The 22,581-nt window shown below is 45.2% G+C and overlaps 1 protein-coding gene across 2 annotated transcripts in view; it reads left to right on the forward strand.

Moving 5' to 3' along the window:
• The window catches only part of LOC138467452 (uncharacterized), a 665,424-nt gene that overhangs the window by 537,391 nt on the left and 105,452 nt on the right, over window positions 1–22,581 (forward strand). For both annotated transcript variants that reach the window (XM_069607453.1, XM_069607454.1), the window contains one exon: window positions 5,426–5,500. In XM_069607453.1, the coding sequence (XP_069463554.1) occupies window positions 5,426–5,500 (75 nt within the window). The remainder of the gene's footprint in view (window positions 1–5,425; window positions 5,501–22,581) is intronic.

Consider the following 22,581-nt stretch of genomic DNA (forward strand, 5'->3'; position numbering starts at 1 on the left):
TGGAGATCTTTTTTATTGTTTTTAATACTCCTGCTTCCCTAGATATGGACATACCTTGGATATAAACCTTGAAAGCCTGCCATCTTACCCCAGCGGAGATAGCATCTGGTCTATTACAGGCAAAGTATGTTTCTATGTCTCAACAAATCTCTGCTTTGAGTATTATGTCACAGAGTGCTTCCGACTTAAACCACTAGGAGTTTCGGGGTCTGGGGAGTCTTCCTATAGCCAAGGACAGCAACACCGGGGAGTGGTGCGATAGGGTACTGGGCAGTATCACAGCATTCTTCATTCTGCTCATTGGCGAGCCCGAGGTTAGGAACATATCTATTCGAGATGAACTGTCATGGACTCAAAAATAGTATATATTTTGTCTCTCTTGTGGGTGGAGTGTCCGCCATGTGTCCCTCAGTTCTAGGGATTCAATGTGTGTTAAAAGTCTGTGAGCTGCACATGATTGGGATTTAGGGGTTGTCCCGGTCCTGTTCTAAACATTGTCCAGAATCAAATTCATATCACCTCCCCACAGGATCGGAATCCCAATGAACCCCATCAGAATGGATACCACGTTGTTGAAGAATTCGGGGGTGTCAATACTGGGATAATAATTATTAACCAACAATAATTCAGTGGCGGCTATGATGCAATGCAGGATAACATATCCTTCAGGATCTACGTAATTATTTTTCAGAGTAAACAGATTTATGGATCATTGACATGATTCCCCTAGATTGGGTGGAATAGGAGGTGAAGAATCTATTTGCCCCCAGTGTTGGTGCTATACCTGTAGATGTTACTTCCCTCGTATGCGTGTCTTGCAGGAGGAGTATCTTCACCTCGTGTCTATGTGCATATGCCATAATTCTATGTGACTTGGTTTAGTTCCCTAACCACCTAACATTCCATGCCATCAGTTTCACCTCCATTATGTAACCTGTGACATGTCACACGGTTTCCTCTCCCATCTCCGGACACAATTCCTGTCTCCCAGAAAATGACCCAATTAACCTTGTACTCTGCTGCTAAGTAATGTCCCCCTTTTCTTCCTCTATCTGGTTCGGAAGCGCAACCGGCGCATAACCTTCTAATTAATTTCAATGAAAACAAAAAAACTCTCCCCCCTCCCGCCCGCTCTCACTGCCCACTCCAACCCAGCAGTGTAAAACCCTCTCCACCCCCCTCCACACTCGGCCTACCCCAACATGGCCTCCATCCCTCATCTCAACATAACAGTAACTTTAGCAACTGCTGAGGGGTAAGCTTCTGCCGTTGTGGCCCGCTCCACAGATTTACTACAATACCACATATTCCAGTGTGACTGTGATGGCGGCAAGTTACATCATAAATACTATGAGCTTTCCGTAAAGTAAGGATGATGAGTGGTGCAGTTCTGGGGTGCTTCTTCAACTCAGTGGCGGGTTGTCTCCATCACGATGAGGATCGTCTGAGATCAGGATCTGAGCCTCTATGAATTTGACCGATTCGTCCGGGACCATAAAAAAGTACAATTTGCCAAGGAATTGGAATTTCAGTCGGGCTGGGAACAGCATAGCATATTGAAAGTTGCGGGCTCGGAGTAGCTTCTTAACTCCAACGAATTGGCGTCTTTCATTTTGTACCGCAGTGGAGAAGTCCGGGAAAAGTCGAATTGTCTGGGAGCCCAGTCGTAGTTCCTTTTTTTCCCTGGCGAGACGCAGGAGCTGGTCATTGTCGCCGAAACTAAGGATCTTCGCTACATTGGGTCGTGGAAAGTCGCCATGTTTAGGTTTGGGACCAAGTGCCCGATGGGCACGCGACACTGTGAAAAAGGGGGAAAGAACCGGGCACCCCAGGAGATCCCTGAGTAGATTTTCAACTGCCTGTTCCATACCCCCTGACAGAGCATCCTCAGGGACCCCGACTATCCTGATATTATTTCTCCTGGAGCGTGACTCCAAGTCATCACATTTAGATTTCATGGCTTTCATGTCTTTCACCAGGGATGTTACAGTGTTGTGGAGACCCTGCACAGTGTCCTCCGTCGCTCCGATCCTAGTCTCAGCCTCCGTAATGCGCCCGGCCTTCTTGGCAAGTTGCAACGTCATGGATGCAACGTTGGCTGTAATATCGTCCAGTTTCTCATGGACAGCCTCAAAACCCTTGGCCATGGCCTCCATCAGATGAGTAAAGTCAGGGGCGGGTTCATTGTCGGTTGCAGTTGTTCCATTTGAGAGCTAGTTGAGGGTTCCGGGTTTCCACGGGGAGGGGTTGTCGCAAATTTGTCCATGGCCCCGGTCTTCTTCCCTCCACCCCCACATCTAGTCATGGTGGTCTGGCCAGTGAGGTGGCGGTTGAGAGTCCCTCAATATTTTAGGGGAAGAGGCAGTTGTCTGCACCCTCCCTCCTATGCCCCGGGCAGCCCCCAGATCTCTTACAGGATCCCTAATGAGGGACAGCTATTCATGTCATTTCCTGTGGGGTTTCATATGTTATTTTCTCCGGTAGTGTTAGTCGGAATTATCTGGTAAATACTGCATCTTGTATTGGCCACTCTCTGCATCCAGTATTGTGCGGCTGCTTGAAGACATGGTTACCGCATACATTGTTTTGGGGTGCTTTGTATCTCTTTGTATTTTCGCATGCAGTAACTGATTCGTATTTGTACATTGTGTTCAATCATCCAGTATTTGCCGATGCTGCATGTTTTAAAGTTACCTCCACACTCATAATCAGGCCCTTATTGTTTGTTCTTCTAGCTATTATTTTTACGTGTAATGCAGTTGCAATAAGATGTTTATAGATTTTTTGCCCGAAGGGAGATTAAGATCAAAACATTGTGCACAAGATGTGGTGTTTACAGTTTAAGATTTTAAATATATTCAAAAAGTCTCTACTGATGAATACATTAGTTAGAGGGACATCTATTTGAATAAAGTCAAATTGTAAACCAACTCCAACGTCTGTGAGTGTGAAACTTGTACAAGCAAATCGAGTGCTACTAGAATGATAGCCATTTGTGTTGGCAAATTCAGTTTTACACCCTTGAAAGAGAAAAGGCTGCCACAGCCAGCTGTGCGTGGATACTGTCAAAGGGAATGCAAGATACATGGTATACAACTACACCAAGGGCCTGATTCACAGAAGCATTTTATAATGGCGCAATCCCATTGGAAAACGCTCTGTGAAGACACATAAAATATTCATGTTTCTGCTGAGGCCTCAGATGAGACCCTTTCAAGGAAAAGGTTTGGTAAATCAATTAGGACACATTCAAAAAAACAAGGAGTCTTGCACCAGGGATGTTCTGTCTGACAATCTGAGCCAAGTGATGCCCTTAACGTCCAGAAATAATGTAATCAACCAAAAGCCATGCCCAGCTTCCTGGATCAAATATGTTTTTGTGGCGCTAGTTGAGCATCCACCAAGGAGCAGTACTGACAACATTTAAACACACAGTCATCCCACCATTTTGGAACAAACCTATCATAGAGCTTATATCCTTGCACTTTACTGGCCATTTCGAAATTACCCTTCTTGACGTTAGTCCTTCTCAACCAATCACTAGCCTATAACACAATTGACAACATGATCCTAATCCACAAACTTTGGCATTGGTTTTGTGAAGCAGGGCTTGCCCTGTATTTAAAGCATCTTTATTCTGGAGCTAAAACCAGCAAACACTGATTGACACATTCCAGTCTATCATCACCACAGTCACCCACGGGTTGCCACAGGGCACGGCCCGGTCCTAGCGCCTATTGAATGCTTTCCTTATTCCAATTGTACAGGTCAAGTCCAATCATCTTCAGTTCCAACTGTTTGTAAATAATACTAAACCTAACCAGTGTCTGGGGGTGAAACTGGCATCCACTCCTTTTACATTAAGGACTTGGAGTATTTATTAATTTGGATGAAGGAAGGGCTCCTCTGCGCACATGGATCCAGAAGTGAAATAGAGAACTTTGTGGAAAGTTCCATCTATAACTTTCTTTTGCAAGATCCCTCTCACTAAGTGAGACCCCCACCAAAAGCCAAACATCCTGAGGCCCTGTTTCATTTGGAAAATGCTTTTGCCACCCAGATAACCAAATAAGATGAAAAATATAAACAGTTCTATGTTCTTTCATCGCCAGTAATTTCAACGCCTGGCATTTAAACATAGAAAGAATTACCAAAATGGTAATTTAATGTTTTTTTGTGTGGGGGGCACCCTCACCCACCTATGGGGGGTGCCCGCCCCACCTATTGTTACCTATTCCCTACACCCCAACCCCTTATCTGTCCTTTCCAACCTCCCCCAAAAATTTAGTTTACCATTTTCGTAATTCTTCCCACGTTTAAATGCCAGGTGTTGAAATTGCTGGATATGAAAGGACGTCGTACCATGTAAACATTCAACTTTCCATGCTAAGAAGGTCCTCCCGTTTTTTTACTAGAAATGCTCAGATCAAGCAAACTAAATCCTTGATCACATTGTGCCTCAGCATTTACAACAGCCTAGATATTGGCCGAACAAAGGCCCAAATCCAGAAGCTCCAGCCAGTACAGAGCAGAGTCAGGCTGCCGTATGTAAAAAAGCACAGCCTTATCATTTGAGCCATGAATGCCGTTGGCTGGTTGCTGTTGGTACAAAGGATTAAGTCTAAAGCCACCTGTGCCATGCATAAGCGATTCTGGAACAATTGCTTGGTTTACCTTTGGAAAACCTCCCCACAATTTCTGTCTATCAAAACCCGATGTTCAAAAATTATTCATCAATCCAACATGCATAGTAAAATGGAAGAAATATGGAGTTTGATCTTTCACGGCACAGGGCACATGATCGTGGAATTACCTGTATCTTTACCTCACAAAACAACCTCTGTATAAAGGGTTCAGTAAGAACCTGAAGACATATATTTGTAGACAACCCGTCGGAATCAGCACACCAAACGGGTCCATACTCCTCAATATTCATAGGATGGAGATTATGCCCACCCTTGACATTGTACCAGGATGTTCTCCTGAAAGGCCAACAACAACACCAATCTTCCCACAAGGCCTTGGTTGGACCAGCAGTAGTTCTTGTCAGAGTGCTGCTGATGAGGTAATGACCCGGAACATTTCTAAAACGTACCCAACCCCCCTCAGTTCACAGTTAACAAGAAGCTCTCCTTGCAGAAGGATCACGGTTCAAGGCCATTTCAGCTGCTCAGTACAAAGTGCACTGTTGTTTCCAAAAGGCAATATGTCTGCTGCTATGCAAGTACCCTCAATGTAAGGCATGCACACATAGATAAATCAATGAAATTAAAATATGTGCGTACCTGAGATGTCTCTTGGGAAGAATATTGTTGTTTTGACATTGCATTTCTGAAATGGTGATTTTTGTTTCTGAAACATTTAACAGTTGTTAACTTGTTCTGCATGAATTTTCTTCCACGATACTGCCACTTTATGACAAAAGAAGATGAGACGACTTCAATTTTCATCGACGATCTTGGTGAGGAAGTTGGAGAAAGCAGCGATGATCCAAATGCTGGTGAGTAACAAAGGGTCCTAGGTTCATGCAGTGCTTTGATTGGATAAAGAGCAACCCTCATTCTTTAAAGTATTTTCTGTTCCTAATTTGCCATCCTTTTTGCCCCTGATCATTTTCTTACCCTCGTTGAAAAGAGATAATGCAGCTAATGGGTTAGGCAGTGCGATGTCTCCTTCACTCAGAGGTTACACTTCTACTTCTGAATTATCACAAAGCGCACATGTAACTCTGATTGGCACATTTAATTGATACACAAATAAGCTTCTTTGTTTTTTTTCCATTTGCATAAGTTTACCGTGACAACATTTGATAGATTTTACAGATTGACTGGATATTGTTTCCATCATTTCAGCATTTGAAGCATCTTGTGTGTTGTTACAGTTCCCCTCACAACCACTTGTAGACATGCTAGTTCAGTAACTTACTACTGTCCCAGGGCTAGTGATTGATGTGGTGGCCACAACCTTTGCTGTCATGAAAGATTTGCAACTTTGTGGCAAAGAGCTGACTCAAGCTCCTATCCTACCCAATGCCCACCAAACTATAATAGCACTCTGCACTCTCTACTTTCTTCACTTTCTCCAGACAACAAACATCACACACATTAAGCTCTTGCTAAACTCCCCAAATCTATCACGTACACTGAAAGGTACTCAGGCTGCAGACTAATCCACCCATAAACCAGCCTCTTTACTTGTAGGTCGTAAAGCGACAGGAGGCCATACAAATGGCAAAAGCACCCATATATCATGACTTAATATCATAGCCTTTCAGACCCAGTCAAATATTAAATAAATGATGCAAAATAATAGGACAAATAGAATTCAGAAAAATATTCCGAAGATGTAACCAATAGCATTTTTCGAATGGATTGTGTCCTCCCACGTATTCCTTATCTTGTGATAAATCGTTATCTCCAGCTCCGCTGCTTCGGAAAAAAAATTTCTCGCCAGAGGGCGCTGTGCTCGAGGTCGTGGCGTCGATTGTCCCTCGACGTACTCCGTACTCTGTCGCCGTCACCGATGGTATAAGTAGCTCGAGCCGCGCCCGTTGCTTCAGTTCCGTTTTTCCGATCGCTTTGCTATCGAGAACGGCGCGCTTCTATTTTCTGTGAAGAAAATGTCATCATCTTCGACACCTTCGACACCCAGAACTGGGTTTAAAAAGTGTGCAGATTGTGGGTCTAAGATGTCGATTACCGATCCCCACCGGATTTGTCTCTGGTGTCTCGGTTCCAGTCACCGAACTGACGACTGCGGCTCCTGCCAATCGATGACTGAAAAAGCTCTTCGTGAGAGGAGAGGTAAACTGTCGGTGGGGAGGGAGGCCTCAAAAAAGGTTTTGTCAAAAAAACATAAGAAAGCGACTGATTCTAAGGGATCGGATCGCCATAGGCACTCGAAGAGATCTCGATCTAGAAGTAGATCGAGACATTCTTCGTCGTCATCGAAAAAAATGAAGAGGAGACATAGATCTCCCTCATCATCTTCTTCTTCAGAGTCGACCGACGAAATTCGTTGTCCGACTAAATCGGATTCTCCCAGTAAGTGGGAAGAATTCCGCAAAAAGATGATGGAGGTTTTTGAGAATGCGGCCTCGACCCCCTCGAAAGAACCTCGAAAAAGCCATACCCCTAAGGTCACTCCATTGGACGACAAAGGGAAGTCCAAGGCTACTATGACTAAGACCAGTAGCGTCGAGGAATACAAAAAACCTCGAGTCGACGTAAAACCGTCGAAGAAACTTCGAGAGTCGAGCACCTCTCCAGTGCCGGCCAAGAAACACAAATCGTCGAAGACTTCGACGACTTCGTCGACGCCCTCGACGTCGATAATTTCGACACCAAAGCCAAATGCGTCATCGACGCCATTATCGAAGTCATCTTCGAAAACTTCGAAGACACCCTCGAAAACTTCGAGGGATTTGCCATTTCCTTCGAAGCAGATGGAAGAGGAAGAAAGGAGATTCACTCCTTTGCCCAGATCAGACTTTTTCAAATCTATGTCTGCAATCTATGAAGAGTCTGCTTCAGAAAAAGAAGACAAAGTTACTCCTTTGGGAGTTACTTATGGTACAAGACAAGTTCCTGAAGAACTTATTGACCAGGAATCTAGAATGAGAGACCTGAGTGATACTCTACATTCTGCCAGTGGAGTTGACACATCCCCAGAATTAGAGTTCGCCAAACCTGATCCTGCAGAGCATGCAGATGGTGGGTACAGGATCTTATGACCAGGGTAGTTGAATACATGGGTTGGGGTAATACTTCACACATTTTTGAACAAGATGACATGACGGATATTATCGTCAAGGGACCTCAGAAGGATCCTGTTCTCCCTTTTCACAGGGCCCTTCAAAGGACTGTGGAGAAAAACTGGGAGAAACCAGAAACCATTGCTGCTGCAGACAGCACTTTTCCAAGAAAATACAGACCAGCTGGATCGGATCCTGAATATTGGAATAAACATCCGACTCCAGAGAGTTTAGTCATTCAAGCAGCATCCACTTCAAAACAAACTGCTTATCCAACTATCCCTCCAAATAGAGAGGATAAAAAAATTGACGCCTGGGCACGTAAAGTTTTCACGTCAGGCAGTATGGCACTTAAGTCGGCAAATGTCACCTGTACCCTAGCCAGGTTTACCCATACCCTGTGGGACTGTATTTCGGCGGCGGCTGATCATATTACGGAAGGCGAGGAAAGGGAAGGCTTCCTGAATATAGTCAAAGACGGGAAGGAGGCAATGGGGGGAATGCCTCCAGTCTGGACTGGATACTGCTGATAGTATCAGCAGATCCATGGCTGCAAGCGTTGTGCTACGCAGATTTGCGTGGTTGAGGAAGTCGGGATTTGCACCGGATGTGCAAGCTAGACTCCTCAACATGCCCTTTGATGGCTCGAGGCTCTTTGGCAGAAAGACTGATGAAAGCCTTGAAAAACTTCAGACCTCGAAAGCGGCAGCTAAATCACCTAGCGCCTCTTTGCGCCAGCCTCTAAAACCCTATTCTGGCTCATCTTCCTGGATGGGTCGTTCTTTTCGATACTACTCCTCTTTTGGTAGAGGAAGAGGACAGGCCTCTCAAAGGGGCAAAAGGAACTTCCCTCGTGGAACACGGGGAAGAGGTGCAAAATCAGCCTCAGGAGCGGCATCTGTACCCTCAGCCACTCCTGCAGCCGCTTCCAAATCCCTCTGAGACCTTGGTACACAAAACACCAGTGGGAGGCAGGATCTCTCAACAACATCTGAAGGAATGGCGGGGCACTGGAAACAGTAGCCCAAGGTTACTGTCCCCCCTTTCTAAAAAGGCCTCAGAATCATCCAAAGGGAGCCAATTCAGTCAAAATTCCGGATGCGCTCCTGTTGCAGGAAATGTTAACCCTGCTAGAGAAAGGTGCCATAGAACTGGTACCTGTAGCGGAGAGGAACAGGGGTTGGTACTCCCCATATTTTCTCATCCCAAAAAAGGACGGAGGACTGAGACCCATCTTGGAATTGAGAAACTTGAACAAGTTCCTCAGGAAGGACAAGTTCAAGATGGTGACTCTTTCTAAGATCCTTCAGGCTCTCCAACTCCAAGATTGGTTGGTATCATTGGACCTTCAGGATGCTTACTTTCATGTGCCAATCCAACCAAAGCACAGAAAGTACCTGAGGTTCACGATTGGCAATTCTCATTATCAGTTTCGAGTTCTGCCATTCGGGTTGACCTCCGCCCCGAGGGTTTTCACCAAACTGTTGGCGGTTGTGGCAGCAAGTCTCAGGAAAGGAGGTATTCACATATATCCCTACCTAGACGACTGGTTGATCAGAGCAAGTTCTCCAGAACAAGCTCAGGATCATCTTTCGATCACCTGCCACTTCCTCCACAAACTGGGCTTCTCCCTCAATTTCAAGAAGTCCCACATGATACCAGCCCAGAAACTCCAGTTTATCGGAGCAGTCTTGGACACTTCATCGGGAAAAGCTCTCCACCTCCAGCAGATGGTAACAAAATTCCAGAATGCCCAATGTCTACCGGCCTTCGATTTTCTCAGGTTGCTCGGCCTCATGGCATCCTGCATTTTTCTAGTACCAGAGGCCAAGTTGAGAATGAGATCCCTTAAATGGGCACTCAGAACTCAGTGATCCCAGTTCTCAGGGAATATGTCGGATCTTCTGCAAGTCCCGAGCGCAGTTGCTCAGGATCTTCTATGGTGGGCTTGCAACGACAACATTCTCAAGGGAGAGTCTTTTTGGCAACCATGGCCGGAGATAATGGTAGTGACGGACGCCTCACTCACGGGGTGGGGAGCACACACCAACGATCTGACAATCAGCGGTCGTTGGTCTCTATCGGAGTCCAAACTACACATCAGCCTATTAGAGCTGAGGGCAATCAGACTAGCTCTGAAGGCCTTTCTGCCCTCTGTACAGGGAAAGAATGTTCTGATAATGACGGACAACACAGTGGCCATGTACTATCTCAACAAGAGAGGAGGTGTAGGGTCACTGCCACTGTGCAGAGAGGCAATGCAGCTCTGGTTCTGGGCAATACGAGAAGGAATCTCTCTGTCGGCAATTCACCTAGCTGGAGAGAAGAACACGGCGGCAGATGCTCTGAACAGGCAGAGCACGGTCTCTCACGAGTGGGAGCTGGCTCAGGAAGTCCTTCTGGAGACCTTTGCCCTTTGGGGAACCCCTCAAGTGGATCTGTTTGCCACCGCGATCAACCGGAAGTGCGATCAGTACTGCTCAAGGGAATTTCTTCATAGAGGAGCTCTGGGAGACGCATTCGTAGTGGAGTGGAAGTTTCCACTGCTGTACGCGTTTCCCCCAGTCCCCGTGATTCCTCAAGTAATCAGGAGGTTGAGAAAGTTCAGGAAAACCATGATCCTAATTGCCCCGGATTGGGCCAGGAGGACTTGGTACCCGGACCTTCTAGACATGTCCATCTGCCCTCCAATACGTCTTCCGCAAAAAGAGGATCTTCTCTCGCAAGAGGAAGGTCGGGTTCGCCATCCAGAGGTCAAGACACTCAACCTTCACGCATGGTTTCTGAGAGGTTGAGATACAAGGATTGGGATCTTCCGGATGACGTAATGGAAATCTTGCTTTCGGCCAGAAGATCAGCAACAAAGTCTTTGTACCGATGTCGCTGGAATAGGTTTAGTAACTGGTGCAAAGACAAGGATGTGGACCCTTTTCAGTGTGGCACCCCAATGGTGCTTTCCTTTCTGCTACATCTAGCTAATCTGGGGCTCCAGATAGGAACAATAAAAGGATACCTTGCTGCGCTGTCCATTTTCAAGCGCTCCTCGGAAGAGGTTTCATATTTCAAAATACCGTTAATAATTCAATTCTTAAAGGGGCTCACTAATGTATACCCTCCAGTACCTTTTCATGTACCAGCCTGGGACTTAAATTTAGTATTAAAATTCTTGACTTGCATACCTTTTGAGCCTCTGCACTCATGTCCATTGAGGCTTTTAACTCTAAAAACTGTCCTCCTTGTGGCCCTATCATCAGCCCGCAGGGTTAGCGAACTTCAGGCTCTCTCATGCAAACCACCATATACTATTTTTTATAAAGATAAGGTAGTCCTTAAAGTTAAACCTTCATTTTTGCGAAAAGTAGTCTTCCATTTGTCACAAAAAATAGTACTTTCAACGTTTTATCCTCCTCCGCACCTGGGCAAAGAAGAGGAGAGATTACATACATTAGATCCCAAGAGGGCTCTTAGTTTTTACATCTCTAGGATGGCTAAATTGAGACAAGATGACCAACTGTTTGCGGGTTACACTGGTCAAAAATTAGTCTTATCTGTAACAAAACAGACCATTTCCTGCTGGATCATATTAGCCATAGTTGAATGCTACAGATTAGCGGGAAAAGAACCACCAGATGGGCTTCGTGCCCATTCTACAAGGGGAATGGCTACTTCTGCGGCTCTAAAGAGGGGAGTCCCGGCAGCAGACATTTGTGCAGCTGCAACCTGGAAAACAATACATACCTTTGTTAAACATTATTGTTTGGACACTGTCTCCTCTAACGAGGGTTTATTTGCAAAGGCAGTTCTGCATTCTGTCCACGAAAACTGAAATGGTACTCCCACCTCCAAAAATTGATACTGCTATGGGAGCCTATCACAAGATGAGGAATACGTGGGAGGACACAATCCATTCGAAGAACAAGTTACTTACCAACTGTAACGTTCTTTCGACTGGATGTTCCTCCCACGTATTCCTCATCGACCCTCCCATCCAACCCCACAGTACAGTTTACGTTTTCTTACACTTTCCTCTCACGAAGAAGGTATCGGTCATGGGACACACCTGGGTGTTCCTCCTATATATATTTCATCGAAAAAACAGAACTGAAGCAACGAGCGCGGCTCGAGCTACTTATAACATCGGTGACGTCGACAGAGTACGGAGTACGTCGAGGACAATCGACACCACGACCTCGAGCACAGCGCCCTCTGCCGAGAATTTTTTTTTCCGAAGCAGCGAAGCTGGAGATAACGATTTATCACAAGATGAGGAATATGTGGGAGGAACATCCAGTCGAAAGATAAGTAACTTGTTCTTCTATGCAAGGTTAAGTTTCCAAGTCTGACCACAGCCTTTAGGTAACATATATATATTTTTTTTATTTGGTTTTTATTGGTTTTAACCAAAGGAACAAACAGAATGGCATACATATTACACATCTCACCGTTGTAAGCATATGATTGCATGACGAGGACAGTGTGGATTATGTCAAATAAACTTTCGCGTCATACGTTACATTGCTTAAGGCAGAGTATGTCCATTGTAACTTAAGGAACCCCTCCCTCCTCCCTTCTCTGATTGAGCACTCATCCGTTGAGAGTTATTGAAACGTGGGATCTTCGTAGGCGTTTTTATGCGCGTTTCCATTGACTGACCGGTCTGGAGCTTCCTATTACTGCATCTTTCCGTTGTCTTCTGTCGAGTTTTACTTTTTCATCAGGACTCCGGAAGTCCTTCCGAGTGGGACTCAGAATCTGTTACGAGGTGTTTATTTTTAAAGTCTGACCATAGGGCTTCATATTGGGCGGCTTTGTCGTGTAGAGAGGCTGTTATAGTCTCCATTAGGTAGATGTTTGTGGCTAGAGTGATCCATTCATTTTTGCTGGGCACCGTTGCGGATTTCCATTTAATCACCAGGAGGGCCCTGGCCGCTAGCAGCAGGTGGGAGTCAAGCCCTTCACTCTGGTCCATTGGTCTTCATCTTTTTCCAGGCTGAACAATATGAGGTAGGCGTCGGCGTCTCTTTGGATACCTTCTATCTCTTTAATCCATCCCAGGACCTCATTCCAGAATACTTTGATGTGCTGGCAGCCCCACCACATGTGCCAATAGTTGGCGACTTCTCCGCATTTCCTCCAGCATGTCGGGGTCATTGTCTGGGACATCCTGGAAAGTCTGAGGGGGTCATATTGCCATCTATGTAGCAGTTTGATGGCGTGAAGTTTATATTGACTTGATATGGACGTTTTGGAGACCGCTCTGTACATTGTTTCCCATTGGTCAGGGTGTAGTTCTTCCCCAAAGTCTTTCTCCCATCTCATTCTGAGGGGCTCTGTTGATCCATCACCTGCCGCTATTAGTTCTTAGTACTTCGCAGAGATGAGGCCTTTCATCTCAGATTTAGTATCTAAGAGTTTCTCGAACGGGGTAAGGTCTCTGTTCAGTTTGTCCCTCCATTCCGCTTTTGATAGGACCCCTTTCAATTGGATGTACTGGAACGTGGATAGGGCGCCTATGCCTAACGCTTCTGTCGGGTCTGGAAGCGTAATGAATGAGTCTCTCTTCTGTAGTTGTCCTACCCTTCCCAAGCCTACCTCGTACCATGTTTGGAACCTACCCACATTAGGTATGTGGTTGTTTATGCCGGGCGACCACAAGTGACTGAGCGGGGACGGCCAGGTGGTGATTTTGCGCATTTCCTTGCCCGCTTGCCAAATACTCCATATGGTGCTCAAGATGGGGTGGCCTTTAATTTTCCGTTGCACCCTTTTGTATGGGGTCCATAGCCATTCCGATAACATGTAGGTAACATATTTAATTAACACAAAATAAAGATCTCTTTCTGGATCAAACTCAGAAGTATTTGTTTTTTCACGGCAGTTCAATATCTTTCAAGGTTTTTGGTGTACTTCACAATGATTGTGAAACTTCCTCGTCCCTTTCAGTCACCATGAAATATTACCTTGCCAGCAGTAGCTGTTGGGTCTCTGCTACCAACTGCAGGTAATGCTAAAGTTTCTCCTCAATTCATAAATCCAGCTTTTAGGGGTCTCCACAACCTTTCTTCCTCCAAGTAGCAATGATGTGAGAGGATGTGAGAGCCTCTGTCCCCTCCCTCGCCACAGTCCTGACTCCTTTTTTTGGTGCACAAGTCTGCTATGCATGCTATGTAGATGTTTTCACCTTGTCTTTGATGTTTGAATAGAATCTTTGTATCACTAGTCCCATTCATTCAAACACTTCTGTGTCAAGAAGCTGAATCTCCTTAGGAGACAGAGACTTTGGCCTAATGTGACAACACCCTGCCATGCAATGGGGACTAAGCAAGGGCAACCAAACTATCCCAGGGCCCATCATCTGCAAGCTTGGGGAGGTATGCAGCCTCCTAGGTCACCCCATTACATGTTCTGACAGCCAGTCAGGGGACTCTGTCACAATACCTACAAGTGATTTGCAAGGCACCAGGCAGCTTGGGTTTGGGTCAGAGGGTGGAGGTAGAACCTGAAATTATAAAACTGAAACTCCTGTGTTTCCTGTGGTTCTTACTCAAGATCATATCCCTCTTTATTCTAGAGTGCTCCTTAGCGGCTCTCTGGAAGCTAAGCAGGGATTACATCATTGAGATTCTACAGTGGATTTTATTTCACATGCCCTGCATCAGTGGTTGGTCTGGAGTATTACAAGTTGTTTACTTCCAATGTAAAAGACAGGTTTGTTCCCCTCACTCTATCCATCACCTTAATATGATAACTCAGACCATGCACCTCAGTGCCTAGTCTCTAAGTTTATTTTTCCACCATTGATGGCTGCATGAGCCGAGAAAATGTCACTGACACCATGTGGCAGGAGACCAAGCTCTTTACCCATTTGACGACATCAAGACAACTTCATTACTGAGTGACCAGAAAGTCTTGATGGTGGAGTTTGACTCTGTCTCATATAAACTCTGCACAGTGAACTAAGTTCAGGTCGTATCAACGGAGAATTGCTGACATAAGTGTGTCATTTGACCCATGACCATTGACACCAATTCCTCCAATGGACTGTTCCCCTTTTTAATTTTGTCCTAACTATAGCAAAAGGTTCCCCAGGCCTGATACATATGTCATATGTAATTTATGCCCTCCACGTGATCATGCAAAAAATCTGCTGCCCAACGTGTAGGAAATTAAATCGGACAACTTTAAAGAGCAGGCACATCCAATGCTGGGCATCAGTGGGGATGGGGGATATGTTTCAAGGGAGCATGGATAGGCACATGCACCTCCTTCGGGCTTCTCTCCTTGACTGAATTTTTCCAGTATACTTTATACTCCCTAGATTGGGGATTGGCTACTAATCTCGCCCATGATTTGTTATTCCTCATTGGTGTTTGCATTCTCAAAGCTGATTTGCTAAGCTGATTTGTTGTTCCCTGAATAGTGCTTAATACCCTCATTATGCTATTACTAGTGGGGCTTTCGTATTGGATAATTGTTTTATAGTCTTCATTTTACGTGTGTAGAGTGGTTCCATGTTACTCTGCAGCTTCTCTGCTTTGCAAAGACCCAAACCGTGTTGGGCGCTCTGTCGCTCTGTGTTTGTGAGGCTGCGCTCTCTTGCTTTTCTGCAGGGAAGGTTTCAAATTCTGTTTCTATAAGGTTCATGGACACGTCGGGATTGTGGACTACATCTCTTCTGCCATATCTTCACTGCAGCTCAGGTCCTCAGCCTGCAAATGTGTCTTTCTTCTAAGATGTAGTAATGCAGGTCTGAATCCCCCTGTGGGACACCTTATGGTGTATTACTGTGTCTATGTGGGGACAGCATGCCAACAGGATTCCTCTAAATTCACATTCTGAGAGGCACATCGGGTAGCGGTCGGACCAGCACAGTCTCGGCTGGCTCGCTTCCCCAGATGTAGGGATGGGGAGTTCTGACAGTTCTGCACATTGTGGAACACATACAATCAAACCTGTATACTGCACATCTAAAGATATTGCTACATGACAGCTGTATGTATTATGACTCTGGCTACGTTTTGAATTCTCTAAAAGTATATTTGGCAGCCCTTGTGGCATACACTATATCTCAAAATAAAGTTTAATGGTGGAATGTACCTGTCGTTAAAGCCTTCATGGAATGAGTTAAAAGCATATAGCCGCCAAGTGTTCAACGGCCTCCCATCTGGGATTTAAAAACAGTCTTGTACAGACTGATGCTTCCTCCATTTGTAGTTCCTAGCTTTCATGGTTGCTATCATATTATTAAAGTGAGCAGGCTCTATCAGTAGATGATCTATTCATTACAATACACAAGGACAAAGTGTTTTTAGAACTCAATCATATTTTCACCTACCCCATATTGTGGTAAGTCCGAGCTAGGACACGGAAAACTGGACATTGTTCATACTTTTTCAACTTTATTAAAAGAAAAGAAAAACCCTCAGCCCAATTGCTACGGTGGAATTTCCCTATTTAAAAAAATAACAAAAGTTGTTTGTCAGCTATCGCAACACAGCTCAACTTTGTCCTCTGTACAAACCTAGGATATCTTTTTAACTGGCCCTACCACTAATAAAGGAAAAACAAAACTTAGCCTACAGAAGTGCTCTTACTCCCCCTTATGCTGGCTGGTGCACTACCGCCTCCAAACATTCTCTCAGGTAAAGTTTATCTTGAATTCCTAGCCTTCTTGTACAGTTCAAAACAACAGATTCTTGGGTTCCAACAAAAACACAAAGGGCGAACTCTGCTGCCCATCCACCAAGTTTTGCTTAATGGTAAAAATGCATCCCTTAAATGCACAAACTGGATCTGCGTTTTTTTGTTCACCGACTGTCTCTTAATCACCCTACCAGGGTTGTTCAGTTTCATTCAGGTGACTGTTTGTGGTCGCCCTTAAACTGGCAGGTAAGTGAGTGTGATTCACCAGCCTCTCTGAGTGACTTTGACTCACCGTCTGGAACAGGCTCTTGCCTCTAGATTAGGTATTCCTTTCTTGAGGAATTCTTCCCTCAAGTATACTCCTCCCAGGTGCTTCTGCTTCTTTCTCACTTTTGTTAACTGTTAGGAAAGATTTCTCGTTTTGTTTGTGTGTGTGTGTGTGCGTGCGTGCGTGCATGCGTGCCTGCCTGTGTGTGTGTGTGTGTTGCCCAGGAAGGGAGTGGGGATGTCTGTTCCCATTCCACATCCATGGGACATGAGTGACACCAATAGTTGTCCCTGATTGGACAACCACTTGCTGTTTGAATGGTGCACATCCTTGCAACTTGATCTTGTTGTCCTCCACTTAGTTGGGGCTGACAATTGTTTGTTTTCACAAAATGAGGATGTGTTTGTCCAGTGGTCCTCTTGTTTGTCCGACTACCATATTGATGCATTTTGGGGAATATTTTGGGAGCATCACAGTGACAGGGCTGACAATAGCCTATGAAGGATGGAGGGTTGAAATAGGGAATACCATGTCTTACCTAAGGACGTCCTCTCCCCAGTTCTCCTCCACCCAGGTGATCCTCCCTCGCAAATCCACCCCCAGGGTTGGGATTCAAAAGCAATGGCCTTTCCCTGGCCACCTGAACAGAGGATACTGGGAGAAAAGAAGTGAGGACGCCCTCAGGTTACTCACATTAGCTCCAGCCAGAATTTTGGATAAGAAGAGGCCTCCTGCAGCCATTTCGTCTGATCAACGTTTGAGCCAAGAATCCCTCGTAGACGAACAGCTGACTGAAGATCACAAGAAGACTCCTGAAGAGGCCGGGCATCCCTTCCTGCGCTGGCCCAGTCAATCCCTGTAGGACTACCTGATCCGGTGCTTCAGCCCTTGGACTAGTGGGACAACTAGTCTTGACTCCTTCTCGAGGATCCACCCGTTCGGAGCCTTTGGAAGGACCACCCGGTGGACTGGCCAACTTTCTTGTGGGCTACTTCACCAGAAGTGTCGCCATTCTGCAGTTGCACATGGAGCTTCGTAGTCACCAGCTTTTGGTACTTGCCGCCTTCCCTCCGAATGTCAGTGTCAAAGCATCAAGGGATTCTGTCATAGAAAAGCTTCTACAACCACAGCTGAAAAGACGCCTGTCATCACTTGTGTGCGGAGACCGTCGCAGGAACTCGCCATGTCTCCGTCCTGTGAAGTGTCCTGAAATGGCCCGTATCAGGAATCTTGCATTTCTTTATTGCATGGGGTTGCATCTTGCATCTGGACCTGACTGGAGTAATCCTTGCACCCACAGCTACTGGGCACCCCTCACTGAAACCAACAGCAGGAAATCTAACCTCCAGTGACCCCCTAGCCAACCCATCAAGTCATCTGGGAAAATTGGAGCCAGGGGATTAAGTGAATGCAAAGCATTTGGCCCCCCCTGTCCTTCATAGGATAACATTGGGAACAAGTCACGTTGTCTCCTAACCTTCCATTCCACTGCCTTTTGGTCACTGAACCTGAGTAGTATTTTCTGAAAGCTAAAAACATAATTACTTACCTTAGTACTATTGTTAAATATCTTCTTTGAATAATCACCAACATAAGTAAATTCTAGCTTACCTGCAAATACTCATTCTGGGGAGAAGCATTGTGGCTCGTGAATTTCTGAGCTCAAGGCCCCATTCTTCTTAGGGATTAGACTGCTTAGGCTAGGCACATCTCTTGTGAATTGGTTCTATCTGGCATGCAGTGTAACCATTAAATCACATGCAGGACTTGAGGATTACCTTGATTATGTTAATCCAAAGTGCGAAAAATCATTATACCTAAAGTTTCGAGTTGGCACGTTGCTGATAGCTTCTGTATCGTATAAGTGGTGCAACAAGGGTTCCCCTGTGTGCCCCCTATATAAAAATGCAGTTGAGGACCTAGAACACTTCCTTACGCTGTGTCCGGTCACACTATCCATGAGAAAACACCACTTAAGTCCACTTTGGCGCCTACGCGGCTGCAGGTCTATTACAGATGCCATGGCAATTTGCTTAAATTCTGCTGATGTTCCAGCAGTTTTTTTAACATGCAGGTATTTACGATGGGCTTAGAGTGTAAGCACTAAAAATCTTAGCGTGAACCCTGAATGAATGTATCTAAGGTTATCTTAGGAGGTTCTGGATTTCTGCAATTGCTGGCCACCATTACAAACTCCAGGGAATTTAGCTGGTATGGTAACCTAGGTGCTTCCAGGACCGAACAAGGTTCATATGTTACGTTATAAGCGTAGGGAAGCATTGGGGGCCGAAAATCGCATGGGTGGATGATTAGTTTAGAAAATAAGGGAGGCTGCAAGCTTGCTCTCATCCTGTTTTATGAACCCCAGCATTATATTTACATCTGTTCCTCTAACAAGATATAGGCTGTGTTTATTTTTTATACTGTTGAGTTATTTGGGGTATAGGAACTAGCCTGGGATTTGTTTGAACATTTTGCATAACCTCTGTGTTGCTGCAATTTTTATTCTTCTTTTAGGTTGTTTTATCTAATTATAATGAATATTAATTGATTGTTTTCTGTAGTTTTATATGACAATTGTATGGCTTTTATGACTTTGATCGAAATACAGTTTTAACGAACGAACGGTTCTATCATATACATCATTTTTCTACTTAGCTCCTGTATTGAAAAAGTAATTTTAATGCATTTTATGAACCTATGGTGTATCTGGAGCCTGTGAATCTGCTTAGATTCACATGCCTTGCACTGGCCACCAACTAGTACATGGTGCAGAGTATTACATATTGTTTTTTCGAATAAAACAAAGGGCCGTCGGCCGGGGCGTACTTGTAACACTATCCCTACTCTACGTGTACGAGTACCCATGATCCTTCGCACGTTGACGTCCTCAGACGTTGACGTTTCTGCCGCTGAGGTTGGATGCTAAATGCAAAGTCTCTGTCTATTGAACAACTGTCGGGCCCTAATCACGACGAAATCCACATCCATGCACGGAGATGAGAGCGGTGGTGCAGCAGACGAGCGCAGAAAGGCGCAACACGTCGAAAAGGCGAAGCAGAAAGGGAGAGTGGGAGACGGATACATTTTCTCATACTGACTGAAAACATAGAGAATGCCTTTAACCCCCATCGCAGTCTTACACATAAGATTTAGCTTGCACGTTCTTATACATCCCAATGGAGAAAACTCCACTTTATGTGAGTTTTCCAGGCCCAACCCCTCCTCTGCCTAGCTCCCACACCCGCAATAAAAGGTGAATTTCCCAAATCTCAGACCACTGGGCTTTCTATCATCAGAGAGAATTACAGCTAATATATTGGCCTTCAGCGATAGGCAACATGCACGTAAACTCCAGGAACAGTTGTCCATGATGGCCTCAATGATTTGGTCTACAAAACAAATCTGAAAGAAATAGGTGTGGAGGATGGGGAAGCTGGCACGGCTGCTTGCAGGATTAACACCTGCTCCTCTGTGAGCCTGCATAGTTTAAAAAAAAAAAATGTTATTAATTTTCAACAAAATAACATACAGACTTTGTGCATAACTTCCAATGACACATCGCATTATTCGTCTGTTCAAACTTCCTTCCCACCCTACTCCCTCCCCCCAGCGTATTCCACTGACTATGTCTATGTATGGTACATATAAACTGCTTGAACTTTCACCATATTTCTATTACACAGATTGTGATGGTGCATGTTGGGGAGTCGGAGTGTCATCTTCTGTGGGGGATGCCAGTTCCTGTAGCATATGTCTCCAGGCTGTTAGGCAGAATTGCATGCAGTAACCTCTGGGAACACCACACACAATTAGGACTACAGGTGCAAGCAAAAACCAACTTTTGGTATAGGTCTGTACCACACACATTTGGTTGCCAGCTGAGCAGCCAGGCCTATCTCAAGAGGGAATGTGAGCAGTAAAAGCAGTTATACAGAAGTATCACAATCCCAGTGGTTCAAGTAGACACTTACACTCAAGGTTTCTTGGTAATAAATACTTAAACATTTATATACACAGTCATTTAGAAAACTTTCACTAGCAGCAATCAACTCAATATTACACACTAATATACTACAGTAACAAACTCTAAGTTATAAAGACAGTTTGTGCTCCCCTGAAAAAGGAACCAAATAGCACTTCAATACTTTTAAATAGGTATAAAAAGCATAGGTTTGTAAAAGGGTTAGAAAACACTTCTTTTAGATAATGCAAAGGTTCAATGTACCAGGAGGGTCAATTCGATTCCATAAGCCAGGCCAAAGTCAATAGTCTAGTGGTCTTGGATAGGATAGCACAGTACTGGTACAAATGGAGATGTCTTTGTAAATGTTTTTAGAAGTAGTTCAGACGAAAAAGCAAGATATGTCGGGTCACAAGCTGATTAGGCTTGCGAGTTGGGCAAGTTGCACGAACTTCCATTGCGAGAGTTGGGATCTTTGAACCAGATGGCACAGTACCTTAAAGTGGAGCAAAAAGATGCAGCTGGAGATGTTAGTTCCTGGCAGGTCCCGCAGTTCTCGCTGTTCCTGAGCCTCAGTCGTGGGGACAAGAGGGAGGACGCCAGGGGACTCCTGCACTGCACTGGATCGCCTTCGGAGCAAACAAAATGGCGTCACTTCAGCTCAAGTAGCTGTGGCTTCCAAACACAAACTGGTGTCCTTCCCCCTGGTTAACCTTAACCAGCTTGAGAATGGTATCCAGGCATTTGCAGAGTTGATTGGTCCCACCAACCCAAAGGGAGAATCCGTCCTTGAAGGAGCTTCTCTGTCCATTGAAGATCTGGCAATTCAGGGTTGCAGCAGGGCTTTAGCGGGCAAACCAACGGTCCAGTGGTTGCAGCAGCGGACCTCTTCCAGTTCGTCTTCGGTTCTTTTGTTCCAGTGGTCGACTCTGCCTTCCAGTCCTGGAGACTCGCCTTTTAAACAGTTTTCTCCCATTCATTCCAGCCTAGCTGCCACTCACCCAGCAGGGTGGCTGTACTTGCCAGACAGTCAGCCAGCCAATCACGCCAGAGTGTATTTGGGTCTCCTAGGAGACTAAGCACATGGAGTTTCAGGCACCTCCCTCACTTCCTGCCCACCCCAGACACTCAGACGCCATGGGCGGACTTCAGTCCTGAAGCCTGCCAAAGGTTTACGAACAAAGGGACCAAACCTGGTTTGGCAGGCAGAGTTAAACACAAGAAGGACCTTTCCACAAAGAAACGGCGAAAAAAAGATGACGAGAGTCTGTTTTTACAGAGGGGTCGTGGGCGCCATATTGAAAAACATGGCTACCCTGATTTTTAGCTACCGGTGTTCGCACTCGGGAGAAATCATGGTAGTTCGTTATAAAACCACTGCCACCAGACATTTTGATAGGAAAGGCTAGCATTTCACTGCTACAAGAGTGTTTAGACACAGGGGATACTAGGTAACCCCTCCAGCACTCCATTGTAAGATGGTGTGTGCTGGGTCTATGAATTTAAAAAGACTAGTAAAGTCATTTTAACTTTACATTCTCTGGGGAACAATAGTTCATCCCAGAGAAGGTATTTAAACCTTGGGGAGTCCAAAGGACACCCCTGTGCCACTGCACAAAAGGTGCTGTGTGACACAACAATAAAAAGATGATACCTTATGGAGTTATCTAAAACACCATAATCAAAGAACACAAGAGTAAAACACATTGAAAATTAAAAGTTCGAAGTCCCAAAATATAGCAAAAGAGCTGGAGGGCTCTGAGGTAGAGGGAATTTAGCACTTGGGTGAGAATTCCCTCTAACACAGGCCACTAAATCCATGTTTTGCCCCTATTGTCCTCGACGGGATGCTTCCTGCCACACAGCAGTTTCTGCCAATTTCCATTTCTCGAGGTCCCTCAATCACACACTGATCACTGGGCCATTCCGTGCTTTCCACCCCATCGCTAACCT

Source organism: Ambystoma mexicanum, chromosome 4q, assembly GCF_040938575.1.
Source record: "Ambystoma mexicanum isolate Mex_15411 chromosome 4q, UKY_AmexF1_1, whole genome shotgun sequence".
Classification (NCBI taxonomy): Eukaryota; Metazoa; Chordata; class Amphibia; order Caudata; family Ambystomatidae; genus Ambystoma; species Ambystoma mexicanum.